This window comes from Lemur catta, chromosome 4, assembly GCF_020740605.2.
Source record: "Lemur catta isolate mLemCat1 chromosome 4, mLemCat1.pri, whole genome shotgun sequence".
In the NCBI taxonomy this organism is placed as follows: domain Eukaryota; kingdom Metazoa; phylum Chordata; class Mammalia; order Primates; family Lemuridae; genus Lemur; species Lemur catta.
In genome coordinates, this window is record NC_059131.1 from 48,101,380 (window position 1) to 48,122,258 (window position 20,879).

The 20,879-nt window shown below is 38.9% G+C and overlaps 1 protein-coding gene across 7 annotated transcripts in view; it reads left to right on the forward strand.

Moving 5' to 3' along the window:
• The first annotated feature begins 3,713 nt into the window (after nt 1-3,713).
• Nucleotides 3,714-20,879, forward strand: part of EHBP1 (EH domain binding protein 1) — a 323,665-nt gene continuing 306,499 nt past the window's right edge. For 2 of the 7 annotated variants that reach the window (XM_045549704.1, XM_045549706.1), the window contains exons 1-2: nt 3,869-4,211; nt 5,056-5,450. In XM_045549704.1, coding sequence (XP_045405660.1) covers nt 5,347-5,450 — 104 coding nt within the window. In that variant the 5' untranslated portion in view covers nt 3,869-4,211; nt 5,056-5,346. Of the gene's footprint in view, nt 4,212-5,055; nt 5,451-20,879 lie in introns of all 7 variants that reach the window. The other 5 variants (XM_045549705.1, XM_045549702.1, XM_045549701.1 and 2 more) reach the window with 5 other exon arrangements.

Here is a 20,879-nt window from a genome sequence, read left to right on the forward strand (position 1 = left end):
TAAAATTACTTTAAATGTTGAGTCTTCTGTTAAGTATTAATAAAACATTTATAAAATTTTGCAGTCAACAACCTGGGTCAAATGGAGAGGACAATTAAAGTAAGTTGCATCCACAGGTCTATTATATGTAGATAAGGAGATGATAAATCAAGACCCGAGTGAACAGGAGATTAGAAAGGGGCAGAAACACAGTGGGCAATCCTAGAAGAAGGAGGACCAGTAGAATATGCTGGTAGGCAGGGGAAATGGGGGCCTTGAGAAAAAAGTAACTTCTAGCATGACAGGAGATCCCAGCTAATGTATGGCATGAGGAATGGTCATGAGGATTGTTGGTAAGTCAATTCTTAGTAATTATTACAAAATCCTGAGTCTACCTAAATTATTGGTGTTCTACTCTTTGTACCAACTGAGTTAATGGGAGAAGAATAATGTTAAATGTACTGTTTCAGAGTCTTTAGTCCTTGAGGTAGTGATGTTTGGTAATAAGCCTCTAAATATCTAAATACTAAACAACTAAATATTGCCCAAGTATTCTTGAAGGTCTGTTTAGGTTTTTTTCTTGCCTGTTTATGTTTGCTACCAAACGCAATAGCATTACCATTTCACTGTTTACTATGTACCTGGCAATTTATGCACATATCTTCCATCTTTTCATCATGCCAGAAAGGTAGGGATGATTATTTGCTTTACAGAATAAGAAGCTGGGACTCAGAGAGGTTAAGTAATTTAAGAAGCTGACCATCTGTTTCTGAAATTTTCCAAACAGAAACTGTAACTTTCATGTACTATTAATAGTATTTAACAAAATCAGTACTCAGTTGGTATTCAATAATTATCAGCTAAGCAGACCAAAAGATCTTAAGATACTCTATATTTAAGCTTCTTCAATAAATTTAGTTAGTAGACAGGTTACTTAAAAAGTTATAGGCGGAAGAAGTAGCTACTTTGTGGGGCCTCCAGGAGACTGCCTAGGAACTTGAGTTAAGCAGCAGAACAATGTCAAGGTCTGCTCTTAATTCCTTGACTTATTCAGTAAACAGTTCTAACCTTGGTCTCTTCTTAACTACCTCCGTGTCTAGAATGAAAAAGAAGAGTTTATATCTAAGACATCTAAGAATTTACATCTTCTAAAAAAGAAGAGCTGTCTTATAAGAAACTATCAGTCTCTTGAAATTTTCCACAACTTGAGGAAGATTCCCTAGAGATCCCACTTACTTACTTATTTATTTATATATTTAATCTCTGTCACCCTGGCTGGAGTGCAGTGGCATCATCATAGCTCACTGCAATCTCAAACTCCCAGGCTCAAGCAATTTCTTCTGTCTCTCCTACCTCAGCCTTCCAAGTAGCTGGGAATACACACACACCCCCACCACGCCTAGCTAATTTTTACTTTTCTATTTTTTTTGTGGAGACAGGGCCTCCCTATGTTACTCAAGCTGGTCTGGAACTCCTGGCCTCAAGCTATCTGGCCTCTGCCTTGCTAGGATTAGAGGAGTGAGCCACTGCACTCCTCCTCCTTTTTTTTTTTTTTAAAAAAAAAAAAGAAAGACAGTCATTGTTAAAATTCATTGCTTTTAAGATAATTTCTTTACAATAAAGTCTCTCTCTCTTTCTCTCCTTGAGTAAGGGAAAGACTATTAAAACAAACCAGGATGACCACATGAGAAAGTTGGAGAACTTATGAAGAACAGCAATAACCAGGGTGTAAAAACCTTCTGATCATCATGTGGGTTGTTTGTGAAGGGCAACTTGGATGAAAATAATTTGTGATCATTTCTATAAATTAGTCATTAAAAAACTCCATACACTTAAAGCCTATTAATGACACAGAATATATTACCATATGAGATCATAATGGCTGTAGGTTGTAGTGACTTAGTAAACCACTTAGGAAGGACATCAGAGAACTCTAAGATGTATATAAAATAAGAATCAATATAATTATTATGTTTATCTTAATATTTTAGAATTAAGATTGTAGCAAAATAAGTGATATAACTATGCTCTCTTCTGTAAAATGTACAATGTGTTCTTGTGGTATTATTATTAATAGATCACTTTATTTACTGAAAGTGGAAATACAATTAGATACTGAATTCAAGCCTTCCTCTGTCTCCCCATCCCTCCTGATTATTCAGTATCTCTCCCCTTTTCTCTTGCCCCTAATGTCTACACATGTGCTCAAATCTCCCTCACCACTGCCCTCCCTTCCTGTCACTCAAAGAATCCTTCCCTAGATGGTAAAACCTTTCAAGCTACTTTGTCCATGCACACTGCTCTCCAACTTTAGAAAGATTTAGAATGACCCTTAATTTTTTCCAGTGTACATCTTGTTTTCTTTTCACATGTTAACTTCCCTCTCTTTTTCCAAAAAGAGCCCATTGCTTTTGGGTGCTCTTACTTCTCTGACCATTCCTTCTCAGTCTCTTTTCTACTTTACTGTGCTTATTCCTTAAATGTGAGGATTCCTGGTTGGGTTCCATGGCTCACCCCTGTACTCCTAACACTTTGGGAGGCCGAAGCGAGAGGATTACCTGAGGCTAAGAGTTTGAGACCAGCCTGGGCGACATACCGAGACCCCAGTCTCTACAAAAAAATTAAAAAAATTAGTTGGGAATGGTGGCCCACCCTGTAGTCCCAGCTACCCAGGAGACTGAGGCAGGAGGACTCCTTGAGCCCAGGAGTTTGAGGTTGCAGTGAGCTATGATGAGGCCACTGCACTCCAGGCTGAGAAAGAGAGCAAGACCCTGTCTCAAAAAAAAAAAAAAGTTAGGATTCCTTTGAAATTTCATCTTTGTCCTCTTTCTCTACACCAGACGGAGGTCTGTGAACCACCTAAAACTGAAAACAAATTTTTTTGTTATAGGACACTTTCTCCCCTTTGGGAAAGTGTCTATAACTTTCATATTCTCAAAAAGATCCTTGGCTCTTTTAACCAGGTTAATTTAAGCACCCCTGCCCTCACATTCTTTCTATTATTTCATCCTCTCTTTTTTTTTTTTTTTTGCCTTTAGTCACCCTTTTTATATGCTAGGCACTCCCAAATCCATCCACAGTTCTTACCAGAGGAAACAGAGACCGACAATGAAAAGGAGAAACCAAGATTCAAAGGAATGTTGAAGAATCAGAACACGAAGAAATTGTACTGTAAACATTTTGTGTTGAGCTCAGTTTACTGAATTCCCTTGAAGACCAATTGACTGAATATTGGACAGTGGGGGGAGAGCGGAAGGGGAGACGGGGGAGGGGGGTGATACGGGACTGGCAGGGTCATTACTTCAGTTTGTCAGGCGAAAATCCCAGGAGGAATTGGGTGAAAAAGTCTGTGTGTGCAAAAACCCTAGTTGCTAGTGGCGAAGAAGCAGGCGCACCCAGGTCCTAGGGTGGAGGAGATGAAAGAACAGGATAGAAAACCACAGCAGCCGCACAGCCCACAGCTGCAGCACAGCCAGCCCCAACCTCTGCTATCACCGTCAGAAACCAGAAAACTCCGCCCGGCACCCAGGGGCGCCTTTGACGGACAGCCATCTTTCGCAATCACCCTCCAGTTGACTGTAAACACTCCTTACTCCTCCCGCCTATCGTTTCCCTCTCCAAGCCAATCAGAGGAATGGGCGGGATTGTCCTTAGTGGGTTCCCGTTTTTTTAAAAAGAGGGTTAGACCGTGCGCCGCGTTCCGAGTGAGGAAAAACACCTCCCGAGCTCTAGGGCTGGGGGGAGGCGGAGCCCCTCTGATGGGCACGCAAGTCTGCCAATGAGGTGCCACAATTGCGCTAAGGCCCGGCCGCCGAGGTGGGCGGGGCATGCGCGGGGCCCGGCCAATGGCGGCCGGGCGGACGGAGGTTGAGCCGCCGTGGGTAGGGTTAGTGTGAGAGGTGCGGCGGGGGAGGTAATGATGGTGGTGGCGGAGGAGGAAGGCGGGGGAGGGGGTGCTGGGCGCTGAGCTGCGGCTCTGGCACGGTTTGGTAGGGTGGGGGACGGTCGCGGGGCGATCTGTCAGGGAGGGGGCGGGCGTGAGGGGCGCCGTCCGCCTGAGGGGCTGCAGATTCCGGCTCCCGCGAGCGCCGTGGCTGGCTTGGCTGTTCCATGTGGCTCCGGAGGGGATGGAGGACTCGTTGGCGGCGGCGGCGGCTGCTGCTGCGGCGGCGACGGAGGAGCGGCTCTGAGGAGGGAACGGGGCCAGACTCACCCCGACAGCGGGATTAGAGGTGTGAGGAGGGGGCGGGAGTGGACGAGCGGCGGGGCCGGGGCTCGGGGACCGGGCTGGGGTCTTCTGGCATCGTCCGGTGACAGGGACCGCGGACTAGCCACCGCCTGCCTCTGCTGGGGGGCAGGGGTCTGGGCTCCGTGCGTGAGGAGACGAGCCTGGGCGGACTGTTCCCCTGAGGATGGGGGAGGGAGGCACTGCACCCCGCACAGTCCACTTGCCCGGCTGGTCATTGCTTCACGCCCAGGCAGGAGTTTCCATTTACCTCCGGTTGGCAGCGAAGGTGAAGGGAAGCCCAAGTGGCCTGGAGCCGGGACATTGCTCTCTCTCTGCCTTGAGGTTTCCCTCCACTCCTCCTTCACCATCCATTTCTCCCGGCGAGTGAACAACAGCATTCCTCCTCGCTCCCTAATTTGTTCTAAGCACATATTGTGGGATTCGAGGCTATTAATTGTTGGCTGAAAAACAAAGTTTATTTAAAAATACTCCCCTCCTCCCCCTGACTGGCGGTGGACATAAAACAGCATCCCTAGACTTTCCCGCTCTGCACGTCCTTCTGTGATGCTAGGAGGGGTAGGTAGGGCCTCGACTTACTGTCTCTCTTGATTGTTGTTGATGCTGATTACTTGACGTGTTGTTCCACATCTTCAGTGGGAACTGTAATTTCTTCTTTGGTGTCTTGCATCCTTAATGCTACTGGTTTTTAAGGTTGGTGTTTTGCTTCATTGTTTGAAACATGCAGAGAACTGGGGTGGTCTGTTGCAGCTTTACTTAACATGGGTAGTTAGTCACTTCTCATGCTTCTCTCATATTCTTTCTTGTTTTGTCTTTGTTTTCCTTTTCAGTCCTCCAGAATACACGTCATATAGCCCCTGAGGTGGCATGGTGATGTCTCCATGAGGAAACCTCCTTTCACTCATCCTGTCATGTATATCATACTGTTCTTGACTGAGCCATTCATCTAAGATGGAATTTACCCTGTGAAACAGGGAGAAGACTTACCCCAAACTTCAAGTTATAGTTGAGTTCTTAGAAGGACAGGCATACATACAAAGCTCCTTTGCTTTGGACCCTCTGCATTATTAAAGCTGCTGTATTGCTAACCCAGAACTGCTCCAGAGTATTGACCGATCATCATGGCTTCAGTCTGGAAGAGACTGCAGCGTGTCGGAAAACATGCATCCAAGTTCCAGTTTGTGGCCTCCTACCAGGAGCTGATGGTTGAGTGTACAAAGAAATGGTAAGATGTGCTAGAGGGTAGAGTTTGCTATGCTATGGCCTAAAGTCACTGTGACCTAAACTTTTGAGTTTTCTGATAGCAGATTTACCTTTCTGTAGTCCACAAGTGTGTAGAAGCTGGGCGGGGTGCAGATTACTCTTACAAATACTGTGGTGTGCAGTGTTGCTGCTGGTACTGTCCCTGTGGATTTTAATTACTGTGCTTCATTATGGCTCAGAAGACTGTAACTGTGAGAGCACACTAAGTATAGTAGATTTGGTCTTGAGGTCATCATTCATCATTAGTGTTAGAATAATTTTGATTTTTATAATTTTAAGGAGACAAAGAATGGCTACTGAAATATTATAAACATATACATACATTTTAATATAACACATGCATATGTTTTAATAGAGTTTTAGTATAGAAGTCTATGTTCTTGTAGGGTTGGTCATCTATTTTCTTTTTTTTTCTTTTTCATTTTTCTTTGCTTAAGGTAAAGAATTTTTCATTATTTCATTAATGGAATGCCAGTCCACACAACCTTAGAAATTCTTTTGTTAAATGCTTAGTCAGGCAACTGTATTTTATTTTAATTGCCTAATGGGATACAATTCTTGGTCGGATTTAAGGAAGCAATTAGTAGTGGTGGTCTGTGATTTGTTTCTTTCCACTTGAACAAAGTAAATTTAGGGCTTTCTTTTCACTCTCCTGAATGATAAGCAACAAAAATTCTTATTTAGTGAGAGAAAAAAAGATAATCTTAAGCAAATGGTCCTTTGGGTTTTGATTTATTGAGGCGATTAAGTGGTAGTACTGCAAAATAAGTCTATTTCTTTGTCCACAAGGACTGTAATCTCATGTCTGTAATAACTTCTTTTTAATATCCTTTTTATTAGATGAAAAAATACCTTGCTCTATTCTAGAACTCTTATAGCATATTTGAATTTTATTTGGAAACTAGTTTCTGAATGCTTTTTTTTGAACTTGTTAGGAAAGTTATTTTAAAATCAATTCAAGAAATTTATGCACTTGATTAGCTACTTTATACCAGGCACTCTGGGTTTAGAGTCCAAGATGATATAATCCTCACTCTCAAGGAGTTTACAGTCCAGTGTAAGGACAGTCATGTAAATAAATTCACTGTGATAGATGCAATAATATAAATATGTATGATATAGGGATTTTAATCTGTCTCCACCCAGTTGGGTATCTTTAGGGACAGATTATTTAACTTCTCTCTGATTAGGTGTCTGTATCCACAATGATCATAATGGTACCACTTCATAGGAAGGGTAATTGTGAAGATTAAATGAGTTAATACATGTAAAATGCTTGGAACAGTGTCAGGGAAATAGGAAGTACCCAAGAAATGCCATTATGTACAGAGTTGGGATTGGGGAAAATAATCAACTCTTTAAGCATAGGAGATAGGGTCTTGGGTTGACTTCCTGGGATCTGAGCTGGGTTTTGAAAGATTCATAGTACTGTCTAAGAAGCTAAGAGGAGGAAGTGAAGGACATTCTAGACTGTAGCAACAACCATGAAAAACCATGGAGGCATTAAATAACGTGGAGTGTTCTGGAAGTTCAGGCAGTGTAGTTTGATATTGTTGGGGCTTAAAGTGTAGGATGGAGGTGTGCAGTGGGATACGAAGTTTGAGAGTCAGTAGGACTCAAAACGTGGAAAATTATGTGCTGTTATAAATGGCTTGGACTTTATTCTGTGGGTGGTAGGGACATAGTGAAAGGTTTTGAGCAGAAGAGACATTAGATTGCTATTGGAAAATCACCAGGACAACAGTAGAGTGAGGATCATAGTGGAAAGGGTGACTGGAAGCAGCAATTTTAGGGTAGCTGTTGCAGTAAACAAGGGGAGAAAAAAGGCGTGGAGGAGGCAGCAAAGGGAATGGAGAGAATTGCCTGGAGGAACACATAGAATACAAAATGAGTAGGACTTGGTGGTCATTTCAATTGGAGATCTGGGAAGGATGGGGATGAGGGAGAAGAAAAGGTCTAGATTGACATCCACGTTTCTGCGTTAGAAGACTGAGTGTATTATTTAACTGAGATAGGGGAATACATGTGGAAGATCCTGATTATAAGTATTTCTTAACTTGGCAGCATACTGGGAGCATCAATTTTAAGATGGTTAAATTTGAATCTCTTTTCTTAAGGGAAATAGAACACATCAGGTGATTTATGAGTTAGAAAATCAGTTTCTTCCTCACAATTTACAACATCCATGGAATTTTTTCCCTTTTAACAATTTAAATTATTAATTTTTAAATAACAATTTAAGTTATTGCTACTGTATCCCAAGGTGAATGCAACAGTGAAAATTTAACTTGATTACAATTGAATAGATGGTATGATTACTTTTAGGGATGGCCATTTTGGTACTTCTATTCAATTAGATCTTATGATAGGATCTGGACTTAACACTAGAAGCGTTTGGATGTTCTAGAATTTTCAGACATATAGTTCTAAGTATTTTGAATTTTTCTTGCATTTGTTTACAAATATAGTTTAACACATTGACTGCCACACTAGAAAAAAAATTTTTCCTTGGGGCCATTGTGTTTTATTATGGAAATACAATAAAAACTTCAAAAACAAAACGATCCTTTCTAATTTATTGAAAAATTTGGGCTGGGCGCGGTGGCTCACGCCTGTAATCCTAGCCCTCTGGGAGGCTGAGGCGGGTGGATCACTCGAGGTCAGGAGTTCGAGACCAGCCTGAGCGAGACCCCATCTCTACTAAAAAAATAGAAATAAATTATCTGGACAACTAAAAATATATATAGGAAAAATTAGCTGGGCATGGTGGCGGATGCCTGTAGTCCCAGCTATTCGGGAGGCTGAGGCAGTAGGATCGCTTAAGCCCAGGAGTTTGAGGTTGCTGTGAGCTAGGCTGACGCCACAGCACTCACTCTAGCCAGGGCAACAAAGTGAGACTCTGTCTCAAAAAAAAAAAAAAAATTTTGTTATTTTTCATTGTGTTCTGTGTGTGAGTTATATGCAACTTGAAAAATAGCTCACGTGGCTCCCAAGGTGAAGAGACATGTGAGTTACATGTGCTTCACAAGGCCCCAGGCTGGAAACTAGCATGAGTGAAATACAACTCACATGGCAGTTAATGTGTTAAAGCTAATGAGGTAATAGTATCCAAAGAATAACGTATCTGTCTGAGGTACTGGAATTTTATTTATAAGTGGGTCTTTAAATAGAGCTTTAAAATATTTTCATTATATAAAACTTTGTTGTAATTATTTTTAGTTAATTGTCCTTTTACTTAGAGTCCTTGGATATATATTAGGCCCAATTTATACCCTTACATCTCATAGTTTTCTTTTTTCTTGTGTGTATTTTTTTTCCATTCTTCATTTTGATCCTTTTGAGAAGTCTTAAATTATTGGATATGTGTGTGTGCTCAATTAGAATCTATTTAAAGGACATAAGAATAAAAATAGACTTGAGCACTTAGTAAGAACATGTTTTTACTGTTTACTTTTACATTTTAGGTATTATTTTGAGAATATGGCAGAATAAAAGGAGAGGAAGGAAATCTAGAGATGCTGATTGAATAAAAGGAAAGATGCATCAGTAATAGCATTGAAGATAAATTGCAAGTGTTAAGAAAATAGATCTGGTATAAAAAGAACAGTTTGTATTCCATTGGGATTACCTTTGGAGGTACCCTGTGTACATAGGTGCCATTTCCTTTTAGAACCTTGCTACTTAAAGTGTTTTCTGAGCACCAGGAGCATTTGCAATACCTGGAACCTGTAAGAACTGCTGATTCTCAAGCCCTGCCATAGAACTACTGAATCAGAATCGGCATTTTGACAGGATCCACAGTATGCATATTTGACTTTAAGAAGCAGTATTTTATTATAGTATTTTTAGTCTTACCAAGTACCCATTCTTGACTCCAAGATAAAGTATATTAAAAATATACTGACAAGTGCTGACTTTTACGTGAATTTGAAACAAAGGATTGAAGACGGTAGATAGGAAGGGATTCAGGAAAGGAATAGTATGTTGATGGAAGAGGTTAGTGGTAATCAAGGGTATGGTTTCCAAGGGAGAATGTGTTGTTTCTGTGGCCAGGGAGATGAGAAACATTTCCCATGTTCTGTTGTCATTGCCACAGTGCATGACCCTGGACATGACAGATAACAGGATGAAAGTAAGGGTTTAAGGATCCATTTTTTTTTTTTTTTTTTTAGGTATCAAGGCCATTAGCAAACTCATAATACTTTACCCTCGAACAAGGATGGATCCTGTAGATGAGAGGATTTGGGATTTCTGCTTTCACAAACTACTCTTTATTGTTTTATAGTATTTTGCCTTTGCCCTGGCTGATACGGAGTGTGTTTCTTTACTTCAACAGGGTCCACTTCCTGATTCTTTCAGGGTACAGTGGTTCTGGAACTTAGGTTAGGAACAAAAACTAGAATAGATTTATTCATCTGAGAGAAGAACACTCTAACATGAGGTCCTATTCCTCTTTGCTCCTTGATTGTTACATGAAGGGACTGTAGCAAATTTGGAGATGGTAAGGGTTTATAGTCCCCAATCTTATTGTTGTCCTTAGGTCATTTAATTATTAATCTTGTTTTAACTCATATAGGCATTGGCAAGTGGTAAGACTGGCCTCTGGAGATGAGTTTGAAAGAAAGAGACTGTACTGTCATTTCTCTCTTAGTTTACTTCCTCTGCTATTCTTTTATCACCTGCCAGGCCTTTAGATTTCCGAGAGAAATCTTTACTATATGAGTTCTCAAAGGCCATACAGGTGTTTAAGGAAATTGCTCAAAAGTTGGCAAGTTGTGATTATGATGATAATTTAACTAGGTTGCAGAATTAAATTTTGGTAAGAGCTCCCTAATATATGATATGAGCCATTATGTATGAACATGTATTATATTTTGCATTTATGTGTCTCTATTATCTACACATATGAATATATTTTATCTGTGTGTTTATCTTTCTTCCATCTAATTCTTAGTTATGGTAGGAGGACTAAAAGTATTGGAAGTGCTATAAACTTTTCCCAAAAAGTCATGTATTTATTTGTTTCTGATTTTTCTATGTCATATAAAAATTCCTTTCTCTTGCCTTAAAATTTAATTTTAATTATAATTTGTATTTTAAGTAGGTGATACAATCACAAGGTTCAAAACTCTAGGGATACAAAAAGGTATATATATATCCCTGGAAGTAACTCCTCATTTTGTCCATTATTTAATACATCTTTGCAAATCTTGTGACTTCAGGATTTGAAAAGTAAAAAAAGTAGCTCTTCCCAGTGTTTAAGTTTGTGACAGTGGCCTATTGGATAAAATATAATCCTTAATCTGATGTTGCAGGCTCTCTGTAACTGATCCCAGTTTAATTTTCCCATTGGACATTAGAAGGCTATGTGTACTTTAATTGTTAACTTGAGAAGTATTCATTTTAGATCCAATTCTTTGGGTGACTTAAGCAAGAATTTCTCTGTTGACCATCTAATGGAGTGATACAGAGGTATGTGAACCTTATTATAAAGAACCTTTTGAAATAATTTCTTTAACAAGGAAAAAAGAATTAGATGGAAACAAGCTTTGGTGTGTTTTGTGGAATATGAACTGTCATGAGTAAAAGTGGGGGTTAGGTATGTTAGTTAGGAGGCTATTGCAATAGTCCAAGCAGCAAACTGAGAGATAGTGAGAAATGATTAGGTATATGTGGGTAATACACACACACCCACATACCCTTCACACCCACTATCATATTTTATTGAGGTATAATTTACACTTTTGCATGCAGTAAAATGCATCTATTTTAAGTGTATAGTTCAATGAATTTTGACAAATGTATGTACCCATGTTACTGGAAAATCAGTTTTTTGAAGGTATAGTTGACAAGACTTACTGTTTAATTAGAGATGATCTAAAGTAAGAGATGCATCAGTAATGACTATAGGTTTTTGGCCTGAGCAACCAGATAAATGTAATATTAATCACAGGGATGGGGGAACACTTCCAAAAGAAAAAGTTTGATGTGAGGGAGAAACAAGAATTTTGTTTTGCTTTTCTTAAAGTTTGGGACATTCAGATGGAGACCTTAATCAAGCAGTTAATTATAAGTCTCAAACTCAGCGGAGAGAAGAGGTTGGAGCCTCATAGTATGTAGCTGTAGCCCCATGGTTAGAAGTACTACCTACGTACTACAGTTGAGAAGAGGACTGTGAAGACTGAACCTTGAGGCACGTCTACACAGAGAGGTGAGGAAGAAGAGGGAGAGCCAACAAAGGAGACTGAAAACAAGCAGTAGTGAGGTAAGGGGAAAGTTAGGAGAGCCTGTTTTCCAAGACACAATTGCAAAAAATGTATCAAGAAGGGAATGTTTGGCTGCGTCAAATACTGTTGAGAGATTGAGCAAGATGATCAGTGGATATGGCAAAGTTGAAAGAGCTGATGATTTTGAGGAATGGTATCAATGAAGTGCTGGGGTGAAAGCTTGATTAAGTTTGGGTTAGAGGAAAGGAAGTGGTCATAGTGAGTTTAGGTGATTTTCTTGGAGAATTTTGTTACAAAACTGAGAAGCAGGTAGCAGCTGGAGAGAGACAGGGTTCAAGATATATTTTTTGCTTGGCAGATACTGCAGTGTGTTTGAATGCTGATGGAAATGCTTGGTAGAGAAGGAAAAACCCGTGATGTGGTGGGAGAGGAGGTAACCTAAGGAGAAAAGTCTCTGAGTGAGAGAAAGGGAAGAGGATCCAGTACACAAGTGGAAAGGTTAAGTTTAAGTAGAAGCAGGGACAATTCATTGTTATGAGTAGAGAAGGTGCAACATGGGTAGAGAAGCAGGTAGGTTGGTAGATTTGGTGGGGGAGGATGTGGACATTCTGTTTTCTCAGGGAGATAATATAAGAGATCATCAGCTGAGACGAAGGTGACAGAGTTGATGAAGGATTGAGAGAAGGTGTATGAAATTGTCAAAGTGAGAATGAAGTTTCTAGGGAAATGTGGGAGGATTGCTGGGTAGTGCTGAGTACCTTCTTAACCTTGTGATCATAAATTTAAAGTGAATGCAACCAGCCAGTTTGCATATTTTAATCCAGCTTTGTTCAGTACTTGGGTACAGCATGGAATAGGCAGAGTTATATTTGACCAAGATTGGATTTTGTCAGGAATGTATAACTGAAAGAAATACGGACGAGGAAATTGAGAGCAAATATACAGGAGTGGTTATAGTATGAGCTATGGAATGAATAACAGCTGTAAAAGAAGGAAGATAAGGACATGAACGGTGGAATAAACAGTGAAAAAGTAAAGAGAATAATGCTTTCAAGTATTTAAAGAGGTTGAAGAATTATTGGGGTTAGGATACCAGAGGCAGTGAACTGGAAAGATGGGAAGTGGAAGTCAGAGTGAGATGATTAGTTGTGGAGGATGTGATTAATGTTATGACAAGATATAGGTGGTGTCTCCTTGGATCACATATGCTTATGAGTTTAAAAAAATGAGCACATATCCCAATATATTTTTAACTAATATGCCATATACATTAAATGTGAGCATACCTTAATGTACCTTTAAAAAAAATAAATCAAATTATGAGGAATTTCTTCCTGTATTTGAATGGATCATCTTTTGCATCTTCCAGGTACTCACATTGCTCTTTAGAGATGGTAGCTATTAGTATGTGACCATGACAGTTGGTGGCTGAGATAGAATGGAGGAAAAGATTTTTGGAAGTAAAAGGGTGTCAAGGAATTTAGAGGCCAACGTATGGGACAGATTATCCGTGTGGCTCTTGAAGTTGCCAAGAATAATGGGAGGAGAAATGTTTAAGACGGAGTCATTTGCTAAAATCTTTAATGTATGAGGAGAGAGATGGGGCAGAAGGATAGATGACAGCAAAATCAAGGTAAGGTAAGAAAGGTATTGTTGCCTAGTTTCTAGGCTTGCTTCTAGAGGTTAGGTTGCAGTACTTACTGTGTTGCAAGTGATGTGAATCTTGAACACTTTCTTCCTTGAAACAAAATAAGGCAGTCTTATTTTCTATGTTGTGAATTGTCAAAGTCTTATTGTTCATAATTTTATATTAGTGTCTTATGGACTAATTTTTTTAAAAAATTGGAATTGTTACATGTAGTGTTTGATCCAGAGTTTAAGTGTTTATTCCATGTAAAGTACAGCTTTACAAAATTCAGTTGTGTTGGGTTCTTTAAGGAATGTGGCAGAGCCCCTTTATGCCACAATAGGATATTGCTGTGTTTACACCACGCTTGCCTTGGCACATGACTCAATATGCCTCTAGATCAAGAGTTGGCAAACTCTGTCCTGCTTCAAGCTGACTCTTTTGTAATTAAAGTTTTATTGGAATACAGCCATTTTCATTTGTTTATATATTGTCAGTGGTGGCTTTTATACTACAATGGTAGAGTTAAGTAGTTGCTACTTAGATTGGGTGGCTGCAGAGTTTAAAATATTTACTGTCTGGCCCTTTAAGAAAATGTTTGCTGACCCCTACTCTAAATCATTGAAGTTACTGCGGATAGTGTTTAGGGAATCTACAGTCTAGTACCTTTGTGTCTTCTCTATGTTCAACCTTTAAACCATTGTTTTAGTTTTACTGTAGTCTAACTATGTAAACAACAGAGGAGAGAAGAGCCCATTCATTGTTCCTGTTTTCCAACCCTAAAGAAAGAAACTTTAGAATAGTTTTGGGGAACATTCAGGTCTGTGTATGTACAAAATATATATTTTCTGGCTATGTGACCTCCGGCAAATTACCACTTAGTACCTCATCTATAAAATGGAGATGGTAATAACAGTGCCTTCAGCATAGTGTTATTTTGATGATTAAGTGAGATAGTACCTGTAATAAAGGGATTAGAACAGTGTCTGACATACAGTAGGCACTCAGTAAATGTTACCCATTGTTATTATTACCTTTATGTGTTGATCTAACCAATGAGTGATGAAGAGATCTAGAGAGAAGGGGTAGAGTAGGTGAAAAGAAGACTGAAAATATAACCTGAACATTTAGGAGTGTTAGGGAAAGATGAACTCGCTCAGGAGGTTGGAGTGACCAGAGAGGTAGGAGTAAACCAGGGAGCATGCTAGCAGATGTGCAGTGCCCAGGTGAGCTAAATTTTGACAATACTTTGGCTTTTGGGGAGAGGAACTACATATTTTTGCTTTCCTAGCAAAATCAATTCATACGGTTTTATAAATTTTCTTTTTTATAATCATTTTAAGTAAGTATAGTACTAAGGAAACTAAATTCCTCCAAAATAGAATGAATTTGCTGGCACTTGGGTATGTGTATCTCTGTGTGTGTATGTCCTTTCACAACAATTTGTGATATTTATGATGTATTTCTTTTTGACAGTTTTCTTTAAAAAATTTTTTTCCTGTCATAATTTTTTTTAATGAACCCAGGGAGTAAGTTGTATCTTTTTGTAGTACAAAAGAAGAATATATAAGAAAAATGTAATTTTCTTACATTATTTTGCTGTCAAGTCTTAGTTTACATATTTTAAAGGTTGATTTCTAAAATGAAATTTTAAGGGATTATATGAAGAAGTTCTCTTATGATGTAGTTTAGTTTCACATTAGTTTTGCAATTAAAAGGCTCAAGGAACTAAGTTAAATTTAGACATTTCTAGAAATATGCTATTGATGCATCAAATGTGTTTGTTCTAATTTTGTGGGAAATTTCAACAAAAGAGCCACTGAAGTTGTTCACTGTATGATATAAAAATAGTTCAGTGTGTTAAAGGAAAAATTGCACAAAGCATTTTGAACTGAATGCTCAATAGGGGTGTTCATATACTGCATCAGGACTTTTGCATATTTGTTAAAAGGAGTAGAACTGAGTTTGTGAAATGGGGACAGTGAAATTACTGTAGGATGTCATTATATATGTATGGTATTTGTCTTATTGGTCACTGTTGTAGTGATATTTTTAGGCAGCTTTGCTAATCATCTAAAGATTTTCTTTGGTAAGTTTGGTCTACTGAATTTTCTGGTTTTATTAATCCCAGTATTACTATTTTGAAGATAGTTTTAATAAAATATAAAAACCTATAAGACTGGGCCTGGTGGTACATACCTGTAATTTAGCACTCTGGGAAGCTAAGGCGGAGGATCACTTGAGGTCAGGAGTTCGAGATCAGCCTGAGCAAAAGCAAGACCCTGTCTCTAAAACAAAATAGAAAAAATTAGCTGGGTGTGGGGGTGGGTGCCTGTAGTCCCAGGTACTTGGGAGGCTGAGAAAGGAGGATTGATTAAACCCAGGAGTTTGAGGTTGCAGTGAGCTATGATGACGCCACTGTACTACAGGCTGGGCAACAGACCAAGACCCTGTTTCAAAACAAAACAAAACAGAACAAAACAAACAAAAACCAAAATCTTATAAAGATTGGCTTTAACTCAAAGAAGGTATTACTTTAAAAGTTGATACCCTGCCTATATCCAAAAGAGTTTGTCAGCTTAAGAATTTAAAATATCACTATGTTGACTAATTTAGGGATATAAATAGAACAGTGATAGTCTTAGAGAAGCAGAGAGAGCACATATTATCAATACTAGGCACTTGAGAGGAGTGTGTTGCTACCATTGAACACTGGATTTGGTTCTGAGTTAACTAGCAGCTGAGGCAAAAAGAGAAGCACACTGGCTCATGTAAGAGACCTTCTGGCTAAAGAAAGTGTATAAATTTGTTTGCAGAGACTTTTCTTAGAACTTAATCCAAAAAAGATTTTTATTATAAAAAAAGTATATGATGTTGGATAAAATCTCCAACTACAGAAGATGCAGAACTACTGTTAAATTGGATAATATTTATGTTGACCCTTTACGAAGACCCTTTATGAGAGAATCTGGCTGAGGAGCCACATTTTCTGATCATCCAATTTAAACTAAGAGTACAACTTGGAAAATTAAGAAGAATTGATATTTAACATAAATCATCTAGTTCTGTGCTGTCCAATACAGGGGCAACTAACTACATGTGGCTATTTATGTCTAAATTTAGATTAATTTACATTTAATTTAATTTAAAGTTTAGTTCTTCAGTTACAGTAGCTACATTTCAAGTGCTCACTAGCCATAAGTGAGGGGGCTACCAGCTACTTTTCAAGGGGCTTACTAGCCCCTCACTAGGTGCTACCATCTTGGACAGTGCAAATACGGAACATTTCCATCATCTCAAAAAGTTTTGTTGCACAGTGCTGATTTAGCTGTTATTTCCCAAACTGACTAATATTTAGAATTGCTGGGGTGCTTTGCAGTTGTGGAGATTTCCGTGTCCCTTAGGAGGTCTTAATTCTGTAGGTCTGGGATGATACTGGCAAATTTGTCATTTTAGAAGTTTCTAGGTTGCTTAAGAACATCAAGTTAGGTTTTAGAACTCCACATTTGATTCTCTAATATCTGTCTGAAGCAAAGCTTTGGCAGATGCTGGATGACAATTCCTATTGATACTCAGAAATATCTCTTGAGTTAAAATTTTGAATTGAATAATCTTCCAGTGGTTCAGCTAATTTGTGAGATCATATATTTTTTAGTTAATTATGAGAGCAGTGTGTTTTAGCTATGCCACATATACAGCTGTCAAATTTATATAAACACTTGGACAGATTCATTCTTTCATTTAAAGACAAGACTAGTTTGTTCTCTTCCATATAGGCAAAGACTGTTGAGGGATACCTAAAGGTAGAGTAATATTTTTTTAAGAAAAGTTTTGAATCTTATCAAGTACTTGCATTTTTATTGTACTTCAAGCAACATTACTAGATCTGCTTCTTTTTTATGCTGAAGTATGCCTTAACTTTCACTTTGATTTTTCTGTTGCCACTGCCTTGGTTCCATCCCTTGCTTATCTTTTGCCAAGGCCTATGGTTTCCAAACTGTGCCAAGGAGCCTAGAGGCACTGCAGAGAACTCCCGGGGATGCCAAGAGATGCTTAAAAGTTTTGAAGGAAACATGGCAGTATCTGTCAGAAACCACATAAACTATACTCAGCCCTCCATATCTGTGGGTTCCACGTCTGTGGATTCAACCAACTGTGGGTGGAAAATAATTCAGAAAAAAAAATTGTGTCTGTATTGAACATGTGCAGATTTTTTTCCTTGTCATTATTCCCTAAACAATACAGTATAACAGCTATTTACATAGCATTTACATTGTATTAGGTATTATAAGTAATCTAGAGATGCTTTAAAGCAGTGGTCCATAATGTTTTTGGCACCAGGGACCAGTTTCATGGAAGACAGTTTTCCCATGGACGGAGGGGTTTGGGGGGATGATTCAAGTGCATTGCATTTATTGTACAAGCAAACCTCTCTGCTAACGATAATCTGTATTTGCAGCCACTCCCCACTCCAGCAGCATCACTGCCTCAGCTCCACCTCACGTTGTTAGGCATTGGATTCTCATAAAAAATGCACAACCTAGATCCCTTGCACGTGCAGTTTACAGTTGGATTCATGCTCCTGTGAGAATCTAATGCCACCACTGATCTGACAGGAGGTAGAGTTCAGGAGGTGATGCAAGCAAAGGGAAGTGGATGTAAATACAGATGAAGCTTCGCTTGCTTGCCCGCTGCTCACCTCCTGCTGTTCAGTCTGTTCCTAACAGGCCACCCACTAGTACGGGGATTGGCAACTGGGGTTAGGGACCACAGCTTTAAAGCATACCGGAGGATGTGCGTGGGTTATGTGCAAACAATGTATCATTTTATATCAGGGACTTGAGCATCCCCAGATTTTGGTATCCTTGGGAGGTCCTGGAACCAATCCCCCACAGGTACCAAGGGACAACTGTACTAGCTTGAAGTAGTTCAGTCTCAAAATTAGATTGCTACATTCCTTTCAATGATACCATAATTTTGCAAAGCTGGGTTTTGGGTAGTTTCTGTGACAAAAAGCAGGTATCAAGTGAAAATCTATGTGGGACAGGAAATGAGGGAGGCAGTGTCCAATGTGATTCTCAGGTATGAGAAGTTGTGCAGTGTTCAACACAAGTGCTAAGTTTTTAGGATATATATCCTTCTTAAGTTGTTTGGACCTGAATATTTAATAAACAGAATGGTTAGGTATTTCTTTTGGCCTGGGGTGGAGGAGTCTGTGAAAAAATTACCAACTCTTGAGGGCCTTATAAACCCAGAAAGTTTAGGAACTTCTGGTGTAGGCTTTTTTGATAGCCCTTAATGCTTTCCTACCCTCTTCTGATCGTTTGCCTATGCTGCTGCCATAATTATCCTTCTACAATGAACCTTCTGTATGTAGTTCCTCTTTGTTTATCAGGTATACTTACTATGATAATTTAACCTTTTAAATATGTCCTTATTTTATTTTACTAGTCTTCTTCCTACCATTTCTCTTAAGATTCTGAAATCTTGTTTACCACATGCAAATATTCTCTCTCAAGCTTTATCTTTAATTCTTCTCTTTCCCTCTCCAAAAATAATTAAATGCAGAGCTATATAAATAAAACCGTATCTCAAAGTTAAACTTAATTGAAACTGGATTTATTCATGCAATAAGTGGGTCTAGAAATCAAGTTTATGGTTCAGCTTTAATTTGAAGAGTACTCTAATTTATAAAATAACTTATAAAATTTATTTATTTTATAAACGAATGGGACCTGATTAAATTAAAAAGCTTCTGCACAGCCAAAGAAACAGTCACGAAAATAAACAGACAGCCTACAGAATGGGAAAAAATTTTCGCATACTACACATCAGATAAAAGACTGATAACAAGAATCTATTTAGAACTCAGGAAAATCAGCAAGAAAAAATCAAACAATCCTATCAAAAAATGGGCAAAGGACATGAATAGAAATTTTTCAAAAGAAGACATAAGAATGGCCAAAAAACGTATCAAAAAATGCTCAACATCCCTAATCATCAGGGAAATGCAAATCAAAACCACAATGAGATACCACTTAACTCCGGTGAGAATGGCCTTTATCAAAAAATCCCAAAACAACACGTGTTGGCGTGGATGCGGAGAGACAGGAACACTCATACACTGCTGGTGGGAATGCAAACTAGTGCAACCCCTATGGAAAGCAATATGGAGATACCTTAAACAGATTCAAGTAGACCTACCATTTGATCCAGCAATTCCATTATTGGGCATATACCCAGAAGAACAAAAGTCATTCTTTAACAAAGACACCTGTACCCGAATGTTTATAGCAGCACAATTCACAATCGCAAAGATGTGGAAACAACCCAAGTGCCCATCAATCCACGAATGGATTAGTAAACTGTGGTATATGTATACCATGGAGTACTACTCAGCTATAAGAAATAACGATGATACGACATCTCTTTGGTTCTCCTGGAGAGAGCTGGAACCCATTATACTAAGTGAAGTATCCAAAGAATGGAAAAACAAGCATCACATGTACTCACCAGAAAACTGGTTTCCCTGATCATCACCTAAATGTACATCAGGGAAGGATACCAATTGGATATCAGACTGGGATGGGGGGGTGGGGGGAGGGGATGGGTGTATGCCTACATGACGAGTGCATTGCTCACCCTCTGGGGAATGGTCATGCTTGAGGGTGCAGACCCGGGGAGGTGGGGGGGGGAGGGGATCAAGGTATGAATACATGGCGAGTGCCAGGCGCACTGTCTGGAGAGTGGGAGCGGACGCGCTTGGGACTCTGACTCGGGGGGATGGGCGGGACAGGGACAATGTATATGACCTGAACTTATGTACCCCCATGATGAGCTGAAATAAAAAAAAAAAAAAAAAAAAATTTATTTATTTTAAAAACTTTTATTGAAATAATTATAAGTTTACAGAAGAGTTGCAAATGTAGTATAGAGAGTTCTTATATACCTGTTACCCAGCTTCCTTTGGGTAAAATTCAGATAAATAAATTTACAATTGCCATTTATCAAAACTAAGAGATGAATATTAACGGAATACTATTAAGAAAACTACAGATTTCCTCAGATTTCACCAGTTTTTTCACTAATATCCTTTTTCTGTCCAAGGATATAATCTAGTATAGCACATTACATTTAGTTGTCATATCTCCTTAATCTCCTCCATTCTGTGACGATTTTTCAGTCTTTGTTTTTCTTGACCTCGATAATTTTGCAGAGTACTGATTAGGTATTTTATACAAGGTCCCTGAAATTGGGTTTGTTTAATGTTTTTTAAATGATTAGACTGAGGTTACAGAATTTTGGGAAGATACTACAGAGGTAACACATAGTATTAGAGAGCATGTAATATCAACATGACTTATCACTGGTGATATTCACCTTTATCACTTAGTCTGTGGAGTTTCTACACTCTAAAGTGACTATTTTACCCTTCCATACTCTATTCATTAGAAACCAGTCACTAAATCCAACAAACACTCATGGGGAGGTGAATTAAATTCCATCTCTTGGAAGAAGCATCAACTGGAAGTAGAAG